Source organism: Palaemon carinicauda, chromosome 10 (genome assembly GCF_036898095.1).
Source record: "Palaemon carinicauda isolate YSFRI2023 chromosome 10, ASM3689809v2, whole genome shotgun sequence".
Lineage (NCBI taxonomy): Eukaryota > Metazoa > Arthropoda > Malacostraca > Decapoda > Palaemonidae > Palaemon > Palaemon carinicauda.
The window spans coordinates 112,808,047-112,827,879 of NC_090734.1; the positions used below are offsets into that span (position 1 = coordinate 112,808,047).

Consider the following 19,833-nt stretch of genomic DNA (forward strand, 5'->3'; position numbering starts at 1 on the left):
TACCTATACTTATAAGTTCCATGGGTTCAGGTTCAGGTTCAGGTTCAGGTTCTGGGGTGAGGCATAGCCTTTACAACGGCGCCTCTAACGTTTATCTTCTTGTACTGTTTTGTCTTTTCTTCCACATTAGATTTAAAACTTCGTTTTTCTTTTCTATATTTGTTTCACTAGATAAAAATAATCCTACTATTTTCTTTAGGTCTTCGTCGTATGGTTGTTGTAGCTCAATTACTTCATTCCTTTCTTTTCTATATTCCTGGCAAAATAACAAAAAAATGTATAAAATCTTCCTCCTCATTTTCACAAAAATTACAGTTTACAATCCCTCCATTGTGTCTATTTACAATATTTAGTTTTAACGTATAAGTTCTTGCTCTAAAAAATATCACTGAAGCAAATGTATTGTCATAAATTAACTCTTCTTTAATTTCTTTCTTCCACGTTCTATATATTTCTAAGCTCACTTTACTTTCTATTTCTTCTTTCCACTTTTCAGTATCCCACTTTCTGGTTTCCGTTTTTATTTCTGCCTTGTTCATTCTTCTTATTTGTCTTATGCCTAAACTTAATTCTTCCAAATACTTTGCAGGTTGTTTCCACCATCTTCCTTCTTTTTCTTGAATATCCTGGATAATTATTTTCAGTATTTCCTTCTTTCCATTCAGGGTACGATTTAAGTACTGCAGCTTCCCATCCATCACCCTTGCTTTCATAGAAGATGCACCTATCTCCCCTCTTAGAGCAGTATTAGCTGTGCTTTTTGTGGCACCTAAAATCTTCCTATATACTCCATTCTCTATTCTTTGTAGTTTCTCTATTTCAGTTTCTGTTAGATTTATAACATTTGTTCCATACAAAATAGATGGTAAAGCAATACTTTTCCAGAACGTTTTTCCTATCATTACTTTATTACAACTTTTCTCTATAACCGAATATGTTAAATTAGCTAATTTTTGTGCCTTTTCTATCATTACCCTTTTCTGAGTTTTAAATATATTCCTACTATTGTCTGGCTTTATTCCTAAGTATGTCAAACTTTCTACTACTTTGATTCCCTCTATGTTATCTGGCTTTTCTTTCATATTGTAAATCATAATATTACTCTTTTCTTTATTAATTTCTAACCCACATTTTTTACTAGTTTCTACTAATATCTGGATGTTACGTTTTGCATTATGTATATCCTGTGCAATTATTAAGGCATCATCTGCAAAAAATAATTATTCTATCTTTATTAATTGATTTCTGAAACCGTTTCCTTCCTCTTCTATTTTCTTCATAACAATATACGTAATCAGTTTAAAAAGTGAAGTTGATCCTGTGCAACCTTGTTTAATTCCACTCGTAACTTCCATTTCTTGTTCTATACCTTCTCCTAAGTCAATGCCCGTAGTATCTCCTTGATAAATATTTGCAATTGCACTTATGATTTTGGTGTTAATTTTACATCTTTTAAAACTTCTATTAATACCTCCCTTTTTACAGAGTCAAATGCTTTACTAAAGTCTATCGCATTTACTATTAGGTGTTTTTTGTTACTATAGCTCTCTTCCACACAATACTGTAATATAAAGATATTGTCCTCTATCCTGCCTCCACCTGTAAATCCTGCTTGACATTCATTGTCTTCTTCATTCATTCTTATGTGATCTTCTATTTCCTCTTTCACCATCATCATGAATATTTTATAAGAAATATTTAATAGAGCTATGGGTCTTAGGTCTTTTGCCATTGGCCTTCTTTTCTTTTCAACCATCTTTGTTCTTGACTTCTTCCACATATTTGGTTTTTCTTTTTCGTCCAACTCATTTTGATAACATTTCTGTAAGGTTTCAAGACATATTTTGCTTTTTCCCAGTGCCTTATATAGTTCGGGTTTTAGGCCATCTGGTCCTGCCGCTTTTTTTTTGCCTTTAATTTTCCCAGGCAATTCTTTACTTTTTCTGTTGTGATTTTTAGATTTTTCATTGGTTTTATTTTCCATTTTGTTACCATTACAAGGTCATAGTGTTCCCTAAGTACGTCCGGGATATTATATTCTTCAATTCTTGTGGTGTCTTCCTGATGCGCTATTTCATTTTCATATTCTATCTGTTTTTCTTCATTTCAAATTGAGTCTATTTTATTTTCATGCTTACAATATATAGTTTTCCAGTACTTGATTAATTCCTCTTTTGTTTCTTCTTCATTTAGCTTATTTCCTTGTTCTCCATAAAGTTGTATAACTTTGCCATGGGCTTTCTGTCTGTTCCTTATTCTATCAATATTCTCCAAGAGTTTTTTTATTTTTATCCATTTTTATTTCTTCTGTTATCTTTTTTTCAAATCTAGTAATTTCCTTCTTTATCATTTCTTGCACTTCCCTCTTCTTTTGATCATATCTCTCTTCTAATGCCTTTTTTACTTCGATATTGGATTCATTTCTTTTCTTTCTGTTTAAATCCTTCCTTTCCTTTATACCTTTTCTTATTTCATCGTTCATCCAGGGTTGCTCATGTACCTTTTCTTCATTGAGAACTTTCCTTTTATATACTCTTGCCAATTTTTCTTCTGCAGCCTCTTTTATTATCAGATCCATTCCTTCTATTCTGTCTATTTGTCTATCTCTTACAATTTCCTCTACTCTTGTTGTATATTCTCTTAAACTATTTTCATCTGTCCTAAAGTATTTTACTTCCTCCCATCTTCCTTTATTAAAATTTTTATTCTGGTCACTCATGAATTCCAGTTCTATAGTGATCAGACTATGATCTGAGATGTTAAAGTTCAATTTTTCATCGTCTATAATCATTTCCCTAAAGTTTTTATACATTTGTTCGTTTACTATTACGTAGTCTATTACACTTTTTTGTTGCAATCTTTCCCATGTATAAATCCCTTTACATCTTAAATCTCCATTCAATAGGACTAACCCATGGTCATTCATCCAATCGAGAATCATTTCCCCGTTCCTGTCTAAATTCTGGTAACCTAAAAATCCTACATGGCCGTTGAAATCCCCTAATATCATCAATGCCTCTTCTTCATTTAGATTTCTAATAATTCTTTCACATTCCCGTTTTATTATCTTATCCCTACTTTTGCCTTCTTCGGTATTTCCTGCTGAAAAGTAAACCAACAATAATCTAAATGTATGCTTATAAGCATTACACTTAACATACATCAGGTCTTTACTTTTTGTTTCTATCTTTTCCAATTCTAGACTGTCACTATTTCTATAAAGTATCATCAAACCACCTCCTTTTATATCATTCGTATCCCTCATATTTTCTACTTTTTTTATCACCCTTACTTAAATTTAATCTATCTAACTTTTGGTGTGTTTCTGTCAAGCAAAAAAGTTCGTTTCTACTATTTAATTCCTTCTCAACTTCCATCAGTTTTTGTTTTGTTAAGCATTGTATGTTCAACAAGTAAATCTTAAAGTTTTCTTTTATTTTGTATTTATATTCTTCTTCTTTCCTTAAAGTTCTTGTGTGCCTTCCTCGTTCTGACGAAAATTTTCCCTTCTGTGCAATTTTCCTCTCTTTATGAACCATCCATCTTCACCATTTTGTCTCTTTGTTTGTAATTCTTCCCTTAAGCGCCTATCTTGCTCTCTCTCTCTCTCTCTCTCTCTCTCTCTCTCTCTCTCTCTCTCTCTCTCTCTCTCTCTCTCTCTCTCTCTCTCTCTCTCTCTCTCTCTCTCTCTCGTCGTTAGATCTGGCGCTATAAAGATTCTACTTTCTCTTGTTTCTGGACAATTTCTAAGGTTCTTAGCCTTTCTTATAATTGTCCACTTCTCTCTTTCACTTTTCATTTTTACTAGTAATGGCCTAGGTTTATTTCTTTGGTTTCTAACCTCTTGGTTATCAGTTGGTCTATTACCTTTTTCCAACCTACCTAACCTGATTGTTTCCATTACTTCAACTCCAGTTACCCCTATATTATCTTTGAACAGTCGCTCACACCTATCCTTATCCTTTCTTTGTTTTTCCTCTGTGCTTCCTTCTATGCATTCCTCGACATTATATATTACCAGATTATTTTTTCCTCTTTTCCTTTTCCATTATCTCTTTAACCTCTTCTCTAACTTCTTCCCTAATGTCTTCTATTGGCATATTAACTCGTCCTACCTTTGCCGAACCTATCGAGTCCTTTATTTCTATTATTGCTTGTTCCAGTATCTGTAGCCTATCCATTAGCCTATCATTAATCTCCTTCATTTTTTTATACTCAACCTTCATATTCCTATATGATCCCCTACATTCTCTACAAAACCAAGTGAGATTTTTGTTATTCTGCAGTACTTTGTAATCTTCCCTGCCAATTTTTACACAACCATTGTGTTATTTTCCCTTTAAAAGTGATAGAATAATCAACAGGAAATATTACCAAAATGCTTTTACAAAGTCATTCTTCTTTCTAAAGTTTGTGTGAACTATTCTGAACGTCATTTGTGAATTATTTTAATAATTCCATGCATAAATGTAATTACAATTCGTTTTAATATTCAATTAATAGTTTAGAGGATGAAAATCAAGTATTGGCTTTGGCTTTCAAAATTAGAAAAAAAAAATCATTCTTGAATAAAAACATATCAGGGCCAGGTTTGAGGTACAACATTTGTTACGCGCCTCTAATAATCTACTTATTTGAGTTTATCTTTCTTTTACACTGTTTTGTCTTGTTCTCCACACCGGGTTTAATATTTTTTTCCCTTTCCCAAATTTCTTTAACTGAATAAGAATAACCCTATTATTTTCTTTAGGTCTTCCTCAAAGGGCTTTGAAGCTCAGTTATTTCATTAATTTCTTTTCTATATTCCTGACAAAACAACATAAAATGGGTCAAGTCTTCTTAATTTTCACACACACACACACACACACACACACAAATACATTTACATTCTCCCTGCGGTGCTACTATAGTGTGAGGTCTACCGCCATACGTCGCCTACCCAGGTGAAGGGTGAGGTCTACCGGTTGACCAGCGTCCCAGAGCCCCGCACCTAACTATCGAACATGTGAACTGCCCAAATCCATAAAAAAACGTGACCTGGCCATATAAAAGGAAGCAAATGGAGCTCCTAAATTGACGGGCTACCAACGCAAGAGCCCGTGTCCAGCAATAAGGGCTGGACAATCTGACAAGCAAGCAAGCTCCTAAATCAGTTTTTCCCTCGGCCTAAAAGAGATATCATCGATTCAGGGTACTAAAAATGTTGCTGAAGGAGAATGCGAGGTGTTGGTCGTCAGCTGTTCCAGTCTCATCTTGATCAATTTTGCTGGAAGGTGATGAGAAAAAATTCCAATGATCTATTTGTGTCATTCTTAGAAGATGTACGAAGTGTGTATAGCTAGAATAAATGTATGGAAATATATGATAACCTGTTTGATGTACAAAGAGTGTATCGCTTGAATAAATATATGGAAATATATGGTAATATGTTTGATGTACAAAGAGTGTATCGCTAGAACAAATGTATGGAAATATATGATAACATGTTTATTTATACCTTTATTCCGTTTGTTTTTAATGTAATTAGAAATCAAATTATCTATTAAAGTCATTTCTAAGATATGTTTAAATTAAGTGTTTATTGCTTAAACAAATGTATGAAATGTTTTTTATCTATGAGGACGAATAATTCCGCAGTAGACCTCACACTATAGGAGCACCCTCCCCGCTGTGTCTATTTGTAATGTTTAGTTTTAACGTGTTAGTTTTGGCTCCAAAAATATCACTGATGCAAATGTATTGTCATATATATCGTTTTTAATTTCTTTCTATCAATTTCTATATATTTCTAGGCTCTTTTTGGTTTCTTTCAATTTTTCAATGTCAGACCATCTAGCACCAATGAGGAAGGTGCGCCGTTACTAAAATTTAAAGGTGTATTACTACTATTTGTTCTTGACATAACCTCAACGCAATTTTCATATTGGATTTTTCAAAATTCTTTTATTTCGAGTCCAAAGATAATTTGTCATTAAATAAGAGTTCTTTGTGTGCCTATACAGTTAATTGAACACCACAGATTAGTTTAAGGCCACACCAAAGAACTTTTTGATTGTTTTGTGAAGTGGCCTTTGGTTAGAGTGAATACCGGTAAACCTTTTCTATTATAGTCTTTATCAAAATGAGTGATAAAAAGAGAGCAAACTTTCTTGATATTGACGACAGTATTATGAAGAAACAGCTGCTCCTTGAGGTAAGAGAGTCCTAACTTAATTTGGTAAAGTTGTATTGTATTAGAGGGTGTGATTTCGAACAGAAAATAAATGTTTTCCTATTGTAAATAACATGATTTAACCGATTTTGACCTTCATTTCAACCAAACAAGCAGATCAACCGATTCGGCTTACTTTAAGTTTCCGAATTGGTTGCTGTTATTACGGATGAAATGAAGGTGAAAACCGATTAAGGTTAATGTCTAGGAGAGGGCTGCATGAAGATATCACTGATATTCAATTTATTTTTACTAGAATATGTAGGAATGTATGTATATAATGGTATACCAGTGAGATAATTTAGTGAAAATCAATAATAGTCGAAATATCGACGATCAAACTCACGCCACTCTTGTCTTCCTCCAAGATTTTTCTAAGTCTGTTGTTATTGTTGACTGTGTCTTATTTTTGCTCAAATGAGCCCTGTAACCACTATAATACGCAGACAAACTAGTCCACTATGACGTCTTCACGTTTGGCCAATCACAGTGCGACAATATATTTTCTTTCCCAATGACGTCTTCACGTTTGGCCAATCTTAGTGCGACAATACATTTTCTTACCCATCACAGTGCGACAATACATTTTCTTACCCAGCCATTTTATTTCGTTCCTAGACATCGAGGCCGTAGCAAGCACGTCATCTGATATTGCACAAGAAGTTGAAATTCCATCTTCTTGTCCTGACTGTTTCCTAAGTTACAATGAAATTGTTCTTACTTATTCGGGGTTATATTGAAAAACTAGTGGATTTGTGCCAGAGACACAATTTAATTTTACAAAATAAAAATTGTCCTGCATGTCAGGGAACCTTCGCAACGGCTTCACGTTTTCCTCAAAGCAGCAGCACATCTTTATCAACCAACAGGTTAAGGTAAGCTTCATTAATTTATGGATTATATTATAATGGTGATAGTATAACGATGTATACAGCAGTACCATCACTTTGGATTTGGTTTGATGGATGTGTTAGGTAGTGTCCTTAAGGGGGGGTCGCAGGGGGGCCCCTGGTAGGGGTACAGGGCTATTAGGCTAGGTTAAGTGGGTGTATTAGGTTCGGTGGTGCCCTGAAAATCACTGTGGCCTTAAGGGGGGGTCGCAGGGGGGGCGAAGCCCCCCCGGTAGGCCTAGGTAGGGGTACAGGCCCCCCAGGGTAGGTTAGTTGGTTGTATTAGGTTCGGTAGTGCCCCGAAAAATCACTTTTCTCATCCTCCCCCCACCCAAAAACCCCGCTTCCCACTGGGGTCCCCCATAATTGTAGTAGTAGGTTTATGCTTACATTTTGTGTGTAAGAGTTAAGTCTTAGTTTCTTTTTTATTCATTTCCTCATGTTTCTATGCACTGTGCAACAATAATCTGGTTGTTTTTTGCCGTTTTTCGTCGTTAATACTGGAAAAACGGGTGCGGCCTTCTCCTAGACATTTACCCCGATTAAATCACTTTATTTTCTACAGGAAAACATATATTTTCTGTTAAAAAAGCTAAATATAATCACTGTTGTCATATATGTTGTGTTAAGATATTTAAATATAAGCACTTGTTCAACGGTGTGTCACTTCACTCACGAATGTACTGCGAACGATAACATTAGCAACGTTACCAATGATACACAGTGTTACTAACGATGCCTGGGATTGTTACGGTAATATTAAAAAGTACAAAAAGGGTCAGAACCTAAAAAACCCACCTAACCTAACCTAGTAGTTGACGGGTCACAAACCTCAGGTATTTACTGAGACCGGTAAAATTAGCCAATATACGAATGATACACAGCGTTACCAACGGTACGGTGACATTACTAGCGATAGTAATGCTAGATATTTCCATACGTATTTTAAATAATTTTTCCACATAAGTTTTACACAATATATAAGTACAAAAAGGGTACAGAACCTAACAAACCCACCTAACCTAACCTAGGAGTTCCCAGGTCAAGAAACTCACGTATGTACTAGGAATGTTAAAATAAGCAACGTTACCAATGATACACAGTGTTAACAGCATTACAAAGGCATTGCTAACGGTAGCAATGCTACGGTAATATTATCATGTGTATTTTTAAATATTTAACTTAGCCGGTGAATATATAATAGCTGCAACTCTGTTGCTCGACAGACAAAAAACAGTAAAAACTCGCCAGCGATCGCTATACAGGTTGCGGGTGTGCCCACCAGCGCCAACTGTCGGCCAGATACCACTCTCTCGATGTAAACAAAGACTCAATTTCTTCTCTGTCGACGTGTCGACAAGACGTACTTTTACTCGCTGTAGAACCTGGAGTTTTCTCAACATATTTGGTGAAGTACTTCATTTTGGTTTGAGCTTTCGCAGTGCAGGTGTTTTATCTTCATCTTAAATCTTGAACTCGTTTTGGATAGATTTAATTTTTGGTGACAAAGAGAGTATGGACTTTCTTTGACTTTTAAATGGCCGACCCTTCCCTTAGACGGAAGTGTGTTTAGGCTTTTAGTAATTATCTTATCACGATTATGAATTAATTATAGATTTTCCTCTATACAGTATATTTTATATCTCACCGCCTTTATTAGGCCTCTTCGATTAACTTTCCATTTATAATAAACATAAAAAATAAATTTTAATGTTTTGTTTGTATGCGACCTTTCCTGAGAGTAGGCGGTCCTAACTTGGAAACCGAAGTTAAACAACGTTGAGCCCTTTCAATCGTAAATAGCTTTTAAAGAGCTAATGATTTAAAACTTTTTAAATGAATATTTTTAATAAATATTTTATGAAAGATTTTCTTTGAATAGTCTTCGTACTGTTTTCAAAGATGAACTAACGTTGAGTTTATTTATGCTACGCAGTTTGCGCTCTATCGTTACGATAGAGAGAGAGAGTATCACGGTTTCACTTTGCAGAAAGAGTAAATCGATTCTGATGTTTTGTTCATTCTTCTTTCAAAGCTTAAATGTTTTAAATTCTATTTTAAAGGAACTTTTTAATTGAAAAACCTTTCAGTTTTTTCCTTTGGTCAAATAACATGTTTTTTTGACGAAACGTAATTGGGCTCTTCTCTTAGGTGAGAAATCAAGAGAGAGAGAGAGAGAGAGAGATAGAGACGGAGGGAGAGAGAGGAGAGAAAACGTTCCGTTCAAGCGGGTAACGTTGTTCTCGAGTTACTCTCGTCCCTAGTCTCTGTACGGGGAGAAAGGATAAAACGTTTTTAGTTTTATTCTCGTCCCCAGGCAATGTACGGTGAGAGATTGAAAACGTAGTTTTGAATGAACTAGTGTTTATTCTCTTCCCCAACCACTGAATTTTTTTATCTTAAAAGATGTTTACTGTTTTTTTGCTGGTATTAATGTGCTTGCATTATACGACTGATTTCGCATTTACTACCTTTTGATGAGGGTAGAATTGCGTGCTTCAGGTAGAAATCAGTAAAAGTTTCGATTTCAGTGAAATAAGTGCAAAACAGAAAATCGTAGTGATAAAGTGATATTGCGCAAAGTGTTACAGTGTTGCGTCCGAGGGTTTGTCTGTTCGTGCATGTCGTTCACCTAGTCCGGGACCTCTTGCAAGCTCCCAAGCCCAGGGGAGAAGTAATGTCGTACGACTTATGGGTTCGAGAGGCCTTGATCAGCGAACAGACGATTCCCTCTATGGTATCGGGTGTATCTTACCAAGATCTCCCCTACCATAAGGCGAGAGAGACAATTTTCTCCTCGTCATCCGAAGGCTTTTTGCATAAGAAACCTGAAACAAGGTTTCGAGGCCCTTAAGCGAAAGTCAGTCCTTTCAGGACAGGTCCAGCGTCCTGGTTGCAGCCATTAGGACAGCTCTGACCCTATGCAGTCATCGGAAAACTGCTCGCCGCCTAACAAAAGCGTAACACAGACTCCGAGAGTCTTTTTGTTGGCAAAGTGTTGCGGTCACAGACGTTACCCTCGTCTCTTACCGCAACCATTTCCGTTGATCCTAAATGGGTTGTACGGCAAGACATGCAGAATAAGCTTGCCTCCCTTATGGAAGACTATTCTGCCGATTAGTCCGTTGAGCCTAGCCGTTTATCTCATCGAGATCCTGGCTTTCAGCCAACCTAACGTTCCTTTGTGCGTCCTGTTGACGTTGGCGTAGCTAAGTCACGTCAGTCAGGTTGTTTAGAACCACACTCGATGCGGTCTCGTGTGGATTTTCAGCCACATTTGGACGTTAGGCCACTTGCTGATGCTCCTGTTGACGTTCAGGACGTTCGCTAACAATCGGAGTTGACTTGTTTTGACGCTGTGCGTCAACCTCCGCATTCTAGAGTTGTTTTGACTGCTCAGTCTAGGCGGTCAAAGCAGTCTCGAGTGGACGCTGTGCGTCCTCACGCACCTGTTGTTGACAGTTCACAGACTGTATAGCAGTTACATGACGTTGCGTCCTGGTCTCTCGCACCTGTTGTTGTTGACAGTTCACAGACTGTCAAGCAGTTACGTGACGTTGCGTCCTGGTCCGCTACTAATGCACCAGTGCGTGTGGACTCTGCTTGTAAAGCATTGCCACCACGGTAGGTCTCTCCCTTGCTCTAGACTCAGCTATTATCGGACAAGGTTCCTTTAGATGAGGAAGTTGCTGTTCCCCCTCCTACTGATATTCCCTTGAGGACTCTGTCAGACGGAGAGGAGCCTAAAGCTGCTTAGCCCTCTATGGACTTTAATTAAATCATGCTGATTTTTAAGGATCTTTGTCCGGATCTTTTTGTAACTTCTGCTCCTCGTTCGCCTAAACGTCAGAGCTTACACTAGGCCTAGCTACTTCGAAGCCGTTGTTTTATAAGCTAGTGCTCTCTCGCTCTCCTAGAGAGCTTTACGTTTGCTAGGCGACTGGTTTATCACTAGGAGGAGTTTGGGGGATACAGCCTTTGCTTTCCCTTCTTTTAAACTGGCTTATAGAGCGAGAGTCTGATATGACACGAGAGAAGTTCTCGGCTTGGGAGTTCCTGCCTCTGCCCAGATAGACTTCTCAAAAATCTCGTAGACTCTCCCTGGCGCCTGGCCATGAGACGCTCCAAGATTTTACAGGTCAACTTCACAGCTGTTTTCGAGCCTTTGAAGTTTTGCTGTACAATTATGTCATGCATAAACAAGGCTTTCAGGGATGGCTCCAATGATCTGTCAGCCACGTTCTCTGCAGGGACAAGTCCCTCAGGGATGGCTCCATGATTTGGCAGCCATGTTCACTGCAGGAGTACGTAAGAGGCAAGTGCGCTCAATGTGTTCATTGTCAAGACAAACTTCACGATGAAGTCTACCAGGCTGTCTTGACAGCATTTATGGAAGGCGACTGGATGGTCTCTCTCGACCTTCAGGAGGCATACTTCCACATTCCTATACACCCGGATTCCCAACCGTTTCTGAGGTTTGTTCACAGGAATGTGGGGTACCAGTTTCGAGCTATCGGAGATCAGAGCCTCCCTGTACTTGGACGACTGGCTTCTCAGAGCCTCTTCCAGTCATCGCTGTCTGAAGGATCTCAATTGGACTCTAGATCTGGCCAAGGAATAGGGACTCCTAGTCAATTTGGAAAAGTCACAGCTGGTCCCATCCCAAACTATTCTGTATTTAGGGATGGAGATTCACAGTCAAGTTTTTCGGGCTTTTCCGTCGGCCCCAAGAATAGATCAAGCCCTGCTCTCCATCCAGAAGATGCTGAAGAAAGAACGCTGCTCAGTCAGGCTGTGGATGAGTCTGGTAGGGACGCTATCATCCCTGGAGCAATTTGTCTCGCTAGGAAGGCTACACCTCCGTCCTCTTCAATTCCATCTGGCTTTTCACTGGAAAAAGGACAAGACGCTAGAGGCGGTCTCGATCCCGATTTCCGAAAAGATAAAGTCTTGTCTGACTTGGTGGAAGGACAATATCAGCCTACGAGAGGGTCTTCCCCTGGCAGTTCAGATACCCAACCACGTTCTCTTCTCGGACGCATCGGACTTGGGCTGGGGCGCGACGCTGGACGGTCGGGAATGCTCAGGTCTGTGGAACTCGAGTCAGAGGAGCATGCATATCAACAGCAAGGAGCTCTTGGCGGTTCATCTGGCCTTGATAAGCTTCGAGAATCTCCTTCGAGGCAAGGTGGTGGAGGTAAACTCGGACAACACCACGGCCTTGGCGTACATTTCCAAACAGGGAGGTACCCACTCACTGACTTTGTACGAGGTCGCAAGGGACCTGCTCATCTGGTCAAAAGATCGAGGCATCTCCCTAGTAACGAGGTTCATCCAGGGCGACTTGAACGTCCTAGCAGATTGTCTCAGTCGGAAAGGTCAAGTAATTTCAATCGAATGGACCCTCCACAAGGATGTGTGCAAGAGACTTTGGGCGACTTGGGGTCAACCCACCATAGATCTCATTGCAACCTCGCTGACCAAGAGGCTTCCAATCTATTGCTCTCCAGTCCCGGACCCAGCAGCAATACATATAGATGCCTTCCTCCTAGATTGGTCACATCTGGATCTTTACGCATTCCCACCATTCAAGATTGTCAACAAGGTACTGCAGAAGTTCGCCTCTCACGAAGGGACAAGGTTGACGTTAGTTGCTCCCCTCTGGCCCGCGAGAGAATGGTTCACCGAGGTACTTCGATGGTTAGTAGACGTTCCCAGAAGTCTTCCTCTAAGAGTAGACCTTCTACGTCAGCCACACGTAAAGAAGGTACACCAAAGCCTCCACGCTCTTCGTCTGACTGCCTTCAGACTATCGAAAGACTCTCGAGAGCTAGAGGCTTTTCGAAGGAGGCAGCCAGTGCGATTGCTAGAGCAAGGAGAGCTTCTACCATTAGAGTCTACCAATCGAAGTGGGAAGTCTTCCGAGACTGGTGCAAGTCAGTTTCTGTATCCTCGACCAGTACCTCTGTAGCCCAAATAGCTGATTTTCTCTTATACCTGAGAAAAGGACGATCCCTTTCAGCTCCCACTATCAAGGGCTACAGAAGCATGTTGGCATTGGTCTTCCGGCATAGAGGCTTAGATCTTTCCAACAATAAAGATCTGCAAGACCTCCTTAAGTCTTTCGAGACCACTAAGGAGCGTCTTTTGGCTACTCCTGGGTGGAATTTAGACGTGGTCCTAAGATTCCTCATGTCAGACAGGTTTGAGCCTTTACAGTCAGCCTCCCTGAAAGATCTCACTCTTAAGACTCTTTTCCTGGTATGCTTAGCCTCAGCTAAAAGAGTCAGTGAGATTCATGCCTTCAGCAAGAACATCGGATTTTCGTCAGAAAAAGCCACTTGTTCTCTGCAACTTGGTTTTCTTGCCAAAAATGAGCTACCTTCTCGTCCTTGGCCTAAATCTTTCGATATTCCCAGCTTATCGGAGATCGTAGGCAATGAACTAGAAAGAGTCTTATGCCCTGTTAGAGCTCTTAAGTTCTACTTAGCTCGTACTACTGTAAACCTTTACGAGGCCAATCTGAAGCGTTATGGTGTTCGGTTAAGAAACCATCCTTGCCTATGTCAAAGAATGCTTTGTCATGTTTCATCAGATTGTTAATACGAGAAGCTCATTCACACTTGAGTGAGGAAGACCGATCTTTGCTTAAGGTTAAGACGCACGAGGTTAGAGCTGTAGCAACTTCCGCGGCCTTTAAGCAAAATAGATCTCTGCAAAGTATCATGGACGCAACCTATTGGAGAAGCAAGTCAGTGTTCGCGTCATGTTACTTAAAAGATGTCCAGTCTCTTTATGAGAACTGCTACACACTGGGACCATTCGTAGCAGCGAGTGCAGTAGTGGGTGAGGGCTCAACCACTACAATTCCCTAATTCCATATCCTTTTAATCTGTCTCTTGAAATGTTTTAATGTTTTTATGGGTTGTCCGGAAGGCTAAGAAGCCTTTCGCATCCTGGTTGATTTGGCGGGTGATCAAAGTCATTTCTTGAGAGCGCCCAGATTAGGGGTTTGATGAGGTCCTGTTGTATGGGTTGCAGCCCTTGATACTTCAGCTCCTGGGGGTCTGTCAGCATCCTAAGAGGATCGCGGGGCTCCGTAAGGAAGACGTACTTACAAGGCAGAGTAATCGTCTAAGTCGACTTCCTTACCAGGTACCTATTTATTTTGGTTTTGTTATATTGATAACTGTCAAAATGAAATAAAAAACTCTTAGCTTATACGATGTAAACATATTTAACTGGTCTCTACCCACCACCCTGGGTGTGAATCAGCTATTATATATTCACCGGCTAAGTTAAATATTTAAAAATGATATTTTAATTATAAAATAAATTTTTGAATATACTTACCCGGTGAATATATAAATTAAACGACCCTCCCTTCCTCCCCAATAGAGACGCAGTGGGATGAGAAGAAATTGAGTCTTTGTTTACATCGAGAGAGTGGTATCTGGCCGACAGTTGGCGCTGGTGGGCACACCCGCAACCTGTATAGCGATCGCTGGCGAGTTTTTACTGTTTTTTGTCTGTCGAGCAACAGAGTTGCATCTATTATATATTCACCGGGTAAGTATATTCAAAAATTTATTTTATAATTAAAATATCATTTTAATGAATTGTTCCATATACACTTTACACAATATATTAAAGGTACAAAAAGGGTACAGAACCTAACAAACCCACCTAACCTAACCTAGGAGTTCCCAGGTCAAGAAACTCACGTATGTACTAGGAATGTTAAAATAAGCAACGTTACCAATGATACACAGTGTTAACAGCATTACAAAGGCATTGCTAACGGTAGCAATGCTACGGTAATATTATCATGTGTATTTTTAAATATTTAACTTAGCCGGTGAATATATAATAGCTGCAACTCTGTTGCTCGACAGACAAAAAACAGTAAAAACTCGCCAGCGATCGCTATACAGGTTGCGGGTGTGCCCACCAGCGCCAACTGTCGGCCAGATACCACTCTCTCGATGTAAACAAAGACTCAATTTCTTCTCTGTCGACGTGTCGACAAGACGTACTTTTACTCGCTGTAGAACCTGGAGTTTTCTCAACATATTTGGTGAGGTACTTCATTTTGGTTTGAGCTTTCGCAGTGCAGGTGTTTTATCTTCATCTTAAATCTTGAACTCGTTTTGGATAGATTTAATTTTTGGTGACAAAGAGAGTATGGACTTTCTTTGACTTTTAAATGGCCGACCCTTCCCTTAGACGGAAGTGTGTTTAGGCTTTTAGTAATTATCTTATCACGATTATGAATTAATTATAGATTTTCCTCTATACAGTATATTTTATATCTCACCGCCTTTATTAGGCCTCTTCGATTAACTTTCCATTTATAATAAACATAAAAAATAAATTTTAATGTTTTGTTTGTATGCGACCTTTCCTGAGAGTAGGCGGTCCTAACTTGGAAACCGAAGTTAAACAACGTTGAGCCCTTTCAATCGTAAATAGCTTTTAAAGAGCTAATGATTTAAAACTTTTTAAATGAATATTTTTAATAAATATTTTATGAAAGATTTTCTTTGAATAGTCTTCGTACTGTTTTCAAAGATGAACTAACGTTGAGTTTATTTATGCTACGCAGTTTGCGCTCTATCGTTACGATAGAGAGAGAGAGTATCACGGTTTCACTTTGCAGAAAGAGTAAATCGATTCTGATGTTTTGTTCATTCTTCTTTCAAAGCTTAAATGTTTTAAATTCTATTTTAAAGGAACTTTTTAATTGAAAAACCTTTCAGTTTTTTCCTTTGGTCAAATAACATGTTTTTTTGACGAAACGTAATTGGGCTCTTCTCTTAGGTGAGAAATCAAGAGAGAGAGAGAGAGAGAGAGATAGAGACGGAGGGAGAGAGAGGAGAGAAAACGTTCCGTTCAAGCGGGTAACGTTGTTCTCGAGTTACTCTCGTCCCTAGTCTCTGTACGGGGAGAAAGGATAAAACGTTTTTAGTTTTATTCTCGTCCCCAGGCAATGTACGGTGAGAGATTGAAAACGTAGTTTTGAATGAACTAGTGTTTATTCTCTTCCCCAACCACTGAATTTTTTTATCTTAAAAGATGTTTACTGTTTTTTTGCTGGTATTAATGTGCTTGCATTATACGACTGATTTCGCATTTACTACCTTTTGATGAGGGTAGAATTGCGTGCTTCAGGTAGAAATCAGTAAAAGTTTCGATTTCAGTGAAATAAGTGCAAAACAGAAAATCGTAGTGATAAAGTGATATTGCGCAAAGTGTTACAGTGTTGCGTCCGAGGGTTTGTCTGTTCGTGCATGTCGTTCACCTAGTCCGGGACCTCTTGCAAGCTCCCAAGCCCAGGGGAGAAGTAATGTCGTACGACTTATGGGTTCGAGAGGCCTTGATCAGCGAACAGACGATTCCCTCTATGGTATCGGGTGTATCTTACCAAGATCTCCCCTACCATAAGGCGAGAGAGACAATTTTCTCCTCGTCATCCGAAGGCTTTTTGCATAAGAAACCTGAAACAAGGTTTCGAGGCCCTTAAGCGAAAGTCAGTCCTTTCAGGACAGGTCCAGCGTCCTGGTTGCAGCCATTAGGACAGCTCTGACCCTATGCAGTCATCGGAAAACTGCTCGCCGCCTAACAAAAGCGTAACACAGACTCCGAGAGTCTTTTTGTTGGCAAAGTGTTGCGGTCACAGACGTTACCCTCGTCTCTTACCGCAACCATTTCCGTTGATCCTAAATGGGTTGTACGGCAAGACATGCAGAATAAGCTTGCCTCCCTTATGGAAGACTATTCTGCCGATTAGTCCGTTGAGCCTAGCCGTTTATCTCATCGAGATCCTGGCTTTCAGCCAACCTAACGTTCCTTTGTGCGTCCTGTTGACGTTGGCGTAGCTAAGTCACGTCAGTCAGGTTGTTTAGAACCACACTCGATGCGGTCTCGTGTGGATTTTCAGCCACATTTGGACGTTAGGCCACTTGCTGATGCTCCTGTTGACGTTCAGGACGTTCGCTAACAATCGGAGTTGACTTGTTTTGACGCTGTGCGTCAACCTCCGCATTCTAGAGTTGTTTTGACTGCTCAGTCTAGGCGGTCAAAGCAGTCTCGAGTGGACGCTGTGCGTCCTCACGCACCTGTTGTTGACAGTTCACAGACTGTATAGCAGTTACATGACGTTGCGTCCTGGTCTCTCGCACCTGTTGTTGTTGACAGTTCACAGACTGTCAAGCAGTTACGTGACGTTGCGTCCTGGTCCGCTACTAATGCACCAGTGCGTGTGGACTCTGCTTGTAAAGCATTGCCACCACGGTAGGTCTCTCCCTTGCTCTAGACTCAGCTATTATCGGACAAGGTTCCTTTAGATGAGGAAGTTGCTGTTCCCCCTCCTACTGATATTCCCTTGAGGACTCTGTCAGACGGAGAGGAGCCTAAAGCTGCTTAGCCCTCTATGGACTTTAATTAAATCATGCTGATTTTTAAGGATCTTTGTCCGGATCTTTTTGTAACTTCTGCTCCTCGTTCGCCTAAACGTCAGAGCTTACACTAGGCCTAGCTACTTCGAAGCCGTTGTTTTATAAGCTAGTGCTCTCTCGCTCTCCTAGAGAGCTTTACGTTTGCTAGGCGACTGGTTTATCACTAGGAGGAGTTTGGGGGATACAGCCTTTGCTTTCCCTTCTTTTAAACTGGCTTATAGAGCGAGAGTCTGATATGACACGAGAGAAGTTCTCGGCTTGGGAGTTCCTGCCTCTGCCCAGATAGACTTCTCAAAAATCTCGTAGACTCTCCCTGGCGCCTGGCCATGAGACGCTCCAAGATTTTACAGGTCAACTTCACAGCTGTTTTCGAGCCTTTGAAGTTTTGCTGTACAATTATGTCATGCATAAACAAGGCTTTCAGGGATGGCTCCAATGATCTGTCAGCCACGTTCTCTGCAGGGACAAGTCCCTCAGGGATGGCTCCATGATTTGGCAGCCATGTTCACTGCAGGAGTACGTAAGAGGCAAGTGCGCTCAATGTGTTCATTGTCAAGACAAACTTCACGATGAAGTCTACCAGGCTGTCTTGACAGCATTTATGGAAGGCGACTGGATGGTCTCTCTCGACCTTCAGGAGGCATACTTCCACATTCCTATACACCCGGATTCCCAACCGTTTCTGAGGTTTGTTCACAGGAATGTGGGGTACCAGTTTCGAGCTATCGGAGATCAGAGCCTCCCTGTACTTGGACGACTGGCTTCTCAGAGCCTCTTCCAGTCATCGCTGTCTGAAGGATCTCAATTGGACTCTAGATCTGGCCAAGGAATAGGGACTCCTAGTCAATTTGGAAAAGTCACAGCTGGTCCCATCCCAAACTATTCTGTATTTAGGGATGGAGATTCACAGTCAAGTTTTTCGGGCTTTTCCGTCGGCCCCAAGAATAGATCAAGCCCTGCTCTCCATCCAGAAGATGCTGAAGAAAGAACGCTGCTCAGTCAGGCTGTGGATGAGTCTGGTAGGGACGCTATCATCCCTGGAGCAATTTGTCTCGCTAGGAAGGCTACACCTCCGTCCTCTTCAATTCCATCTGGCTTTTCACTGGAAAAAGGACAAGACGCTAGAGGCGGTCTCGATCCCGATTTCCGAAAAGATAAAGTCTTGTCTGACTTGGTGGAAGGACAATATCAGCCTACGAGAGGGTCTTCCCCTGGCAGTTCAGATACCCAACCACGTTCTCTTCTCGGACGCATCGGACTTGGGCTGGGGCGCGACGCTGGACGGTCGGGAATGCTCAGGTCTGTGGAACTCGAGTCAGAGGAGCATGCATATCAACAGCAAGGAGCTCTTGGCGGTTCATCTGGCCTTGATAAGCTTCGAGAATCTCCTTCGAGGCAAGGTGGTGGAGGTAAACTCGGACAACACCACGGCCTTGGCGTACATTTCCAAACAGGGAGGTACCCACTCACTGACTTTGTACGAGGTCGCAAGGGACCTGCTCATCTGGTCAAAAGATCGAGGCATCTCCCTAGTAACGAGGTTCATCCAGGGCGACTTGAACGTCCTAGCAGATTGTCTCAGTCGGAAAGGTCAAGTAATTTCAATCGAATGGACCCTCCACAAGGATGTGTGCAAGAGACTTTGGGCGACTTGGGGTCAACCCACCATAGATCTCATTGCAACCTCGCTGACCAAGAGGCTTCCAATCTATTGCTCTCCAGTCCCGGACCCAGCAGCAATACATATAGATGCCTTCCTCCTAGATTGGTCACATCTGGATCTTTACGCATTCCCACCATTCAAGATTGTCAACAAGGTACTGCAGAAGTTCGCCTCTCACGAAGGGACAAGGTTGACGTTAGTTGCTCCCCTCTGGCCCGCGAGAGAATGGTTCACCGAGGTACTTCGATGGTTAGTAGACGTTCCCAGAAGTCTTCCTCTAAGAGTAGACCTTCTACGTCAGCCACACGTAAAGAAGGTACACCAAAGCCTCCACGCTCTTCGTCTGACTGCCTTCAGACTATCGAAAGACTCTCGAGAGCTAGAGGCTTTTCGAAGGAGGCAGCCAGTGCGATTGCTAGAGCAAGGAGAGCTTCTACCATTAGAGTCTACCAATCGAAGTGGGAAGTCTTCCGAGACTGGTGCAAGTCAGTTTCTGTATCCTCGACCAGTACCTCTGTAGCCCAAATAGCTGATTTTCTCTTATACCTGAGAAAAGGACGATCCCTTTCAGCTCCCACTATCAAGGGCTACAGAAGCATGTTGGCATTGGTC

General features: G+C 40.7%; 1 protein-coding gene across 1 annotated transcript in view; it reads left to right on the forward strand.

Annotated features, from left to right (window-relative positions):
* The first annotated feature begins 5,865 nt into the window (after positions 1 to 5,865).
* Positions 5,866 to 19,833, forward strand: part of Pih1D1 (PIH1 domain containing 1) — a 203,722-nt gene continuing 189,754 nt past the window's right edge. The window contains exon 1 of the mRNA XM_068381368.1: positions 5,866 to 6,193. Coding sequence (XP_068237469.1) covers positions 6,122 to 6,193 — 72 coding nt within the window. The 5' untranslated portion in view covers positions 5,866 to 6,121. The remainder of the gene's footprint in view (positions 6,194 to 19,833) is intronic.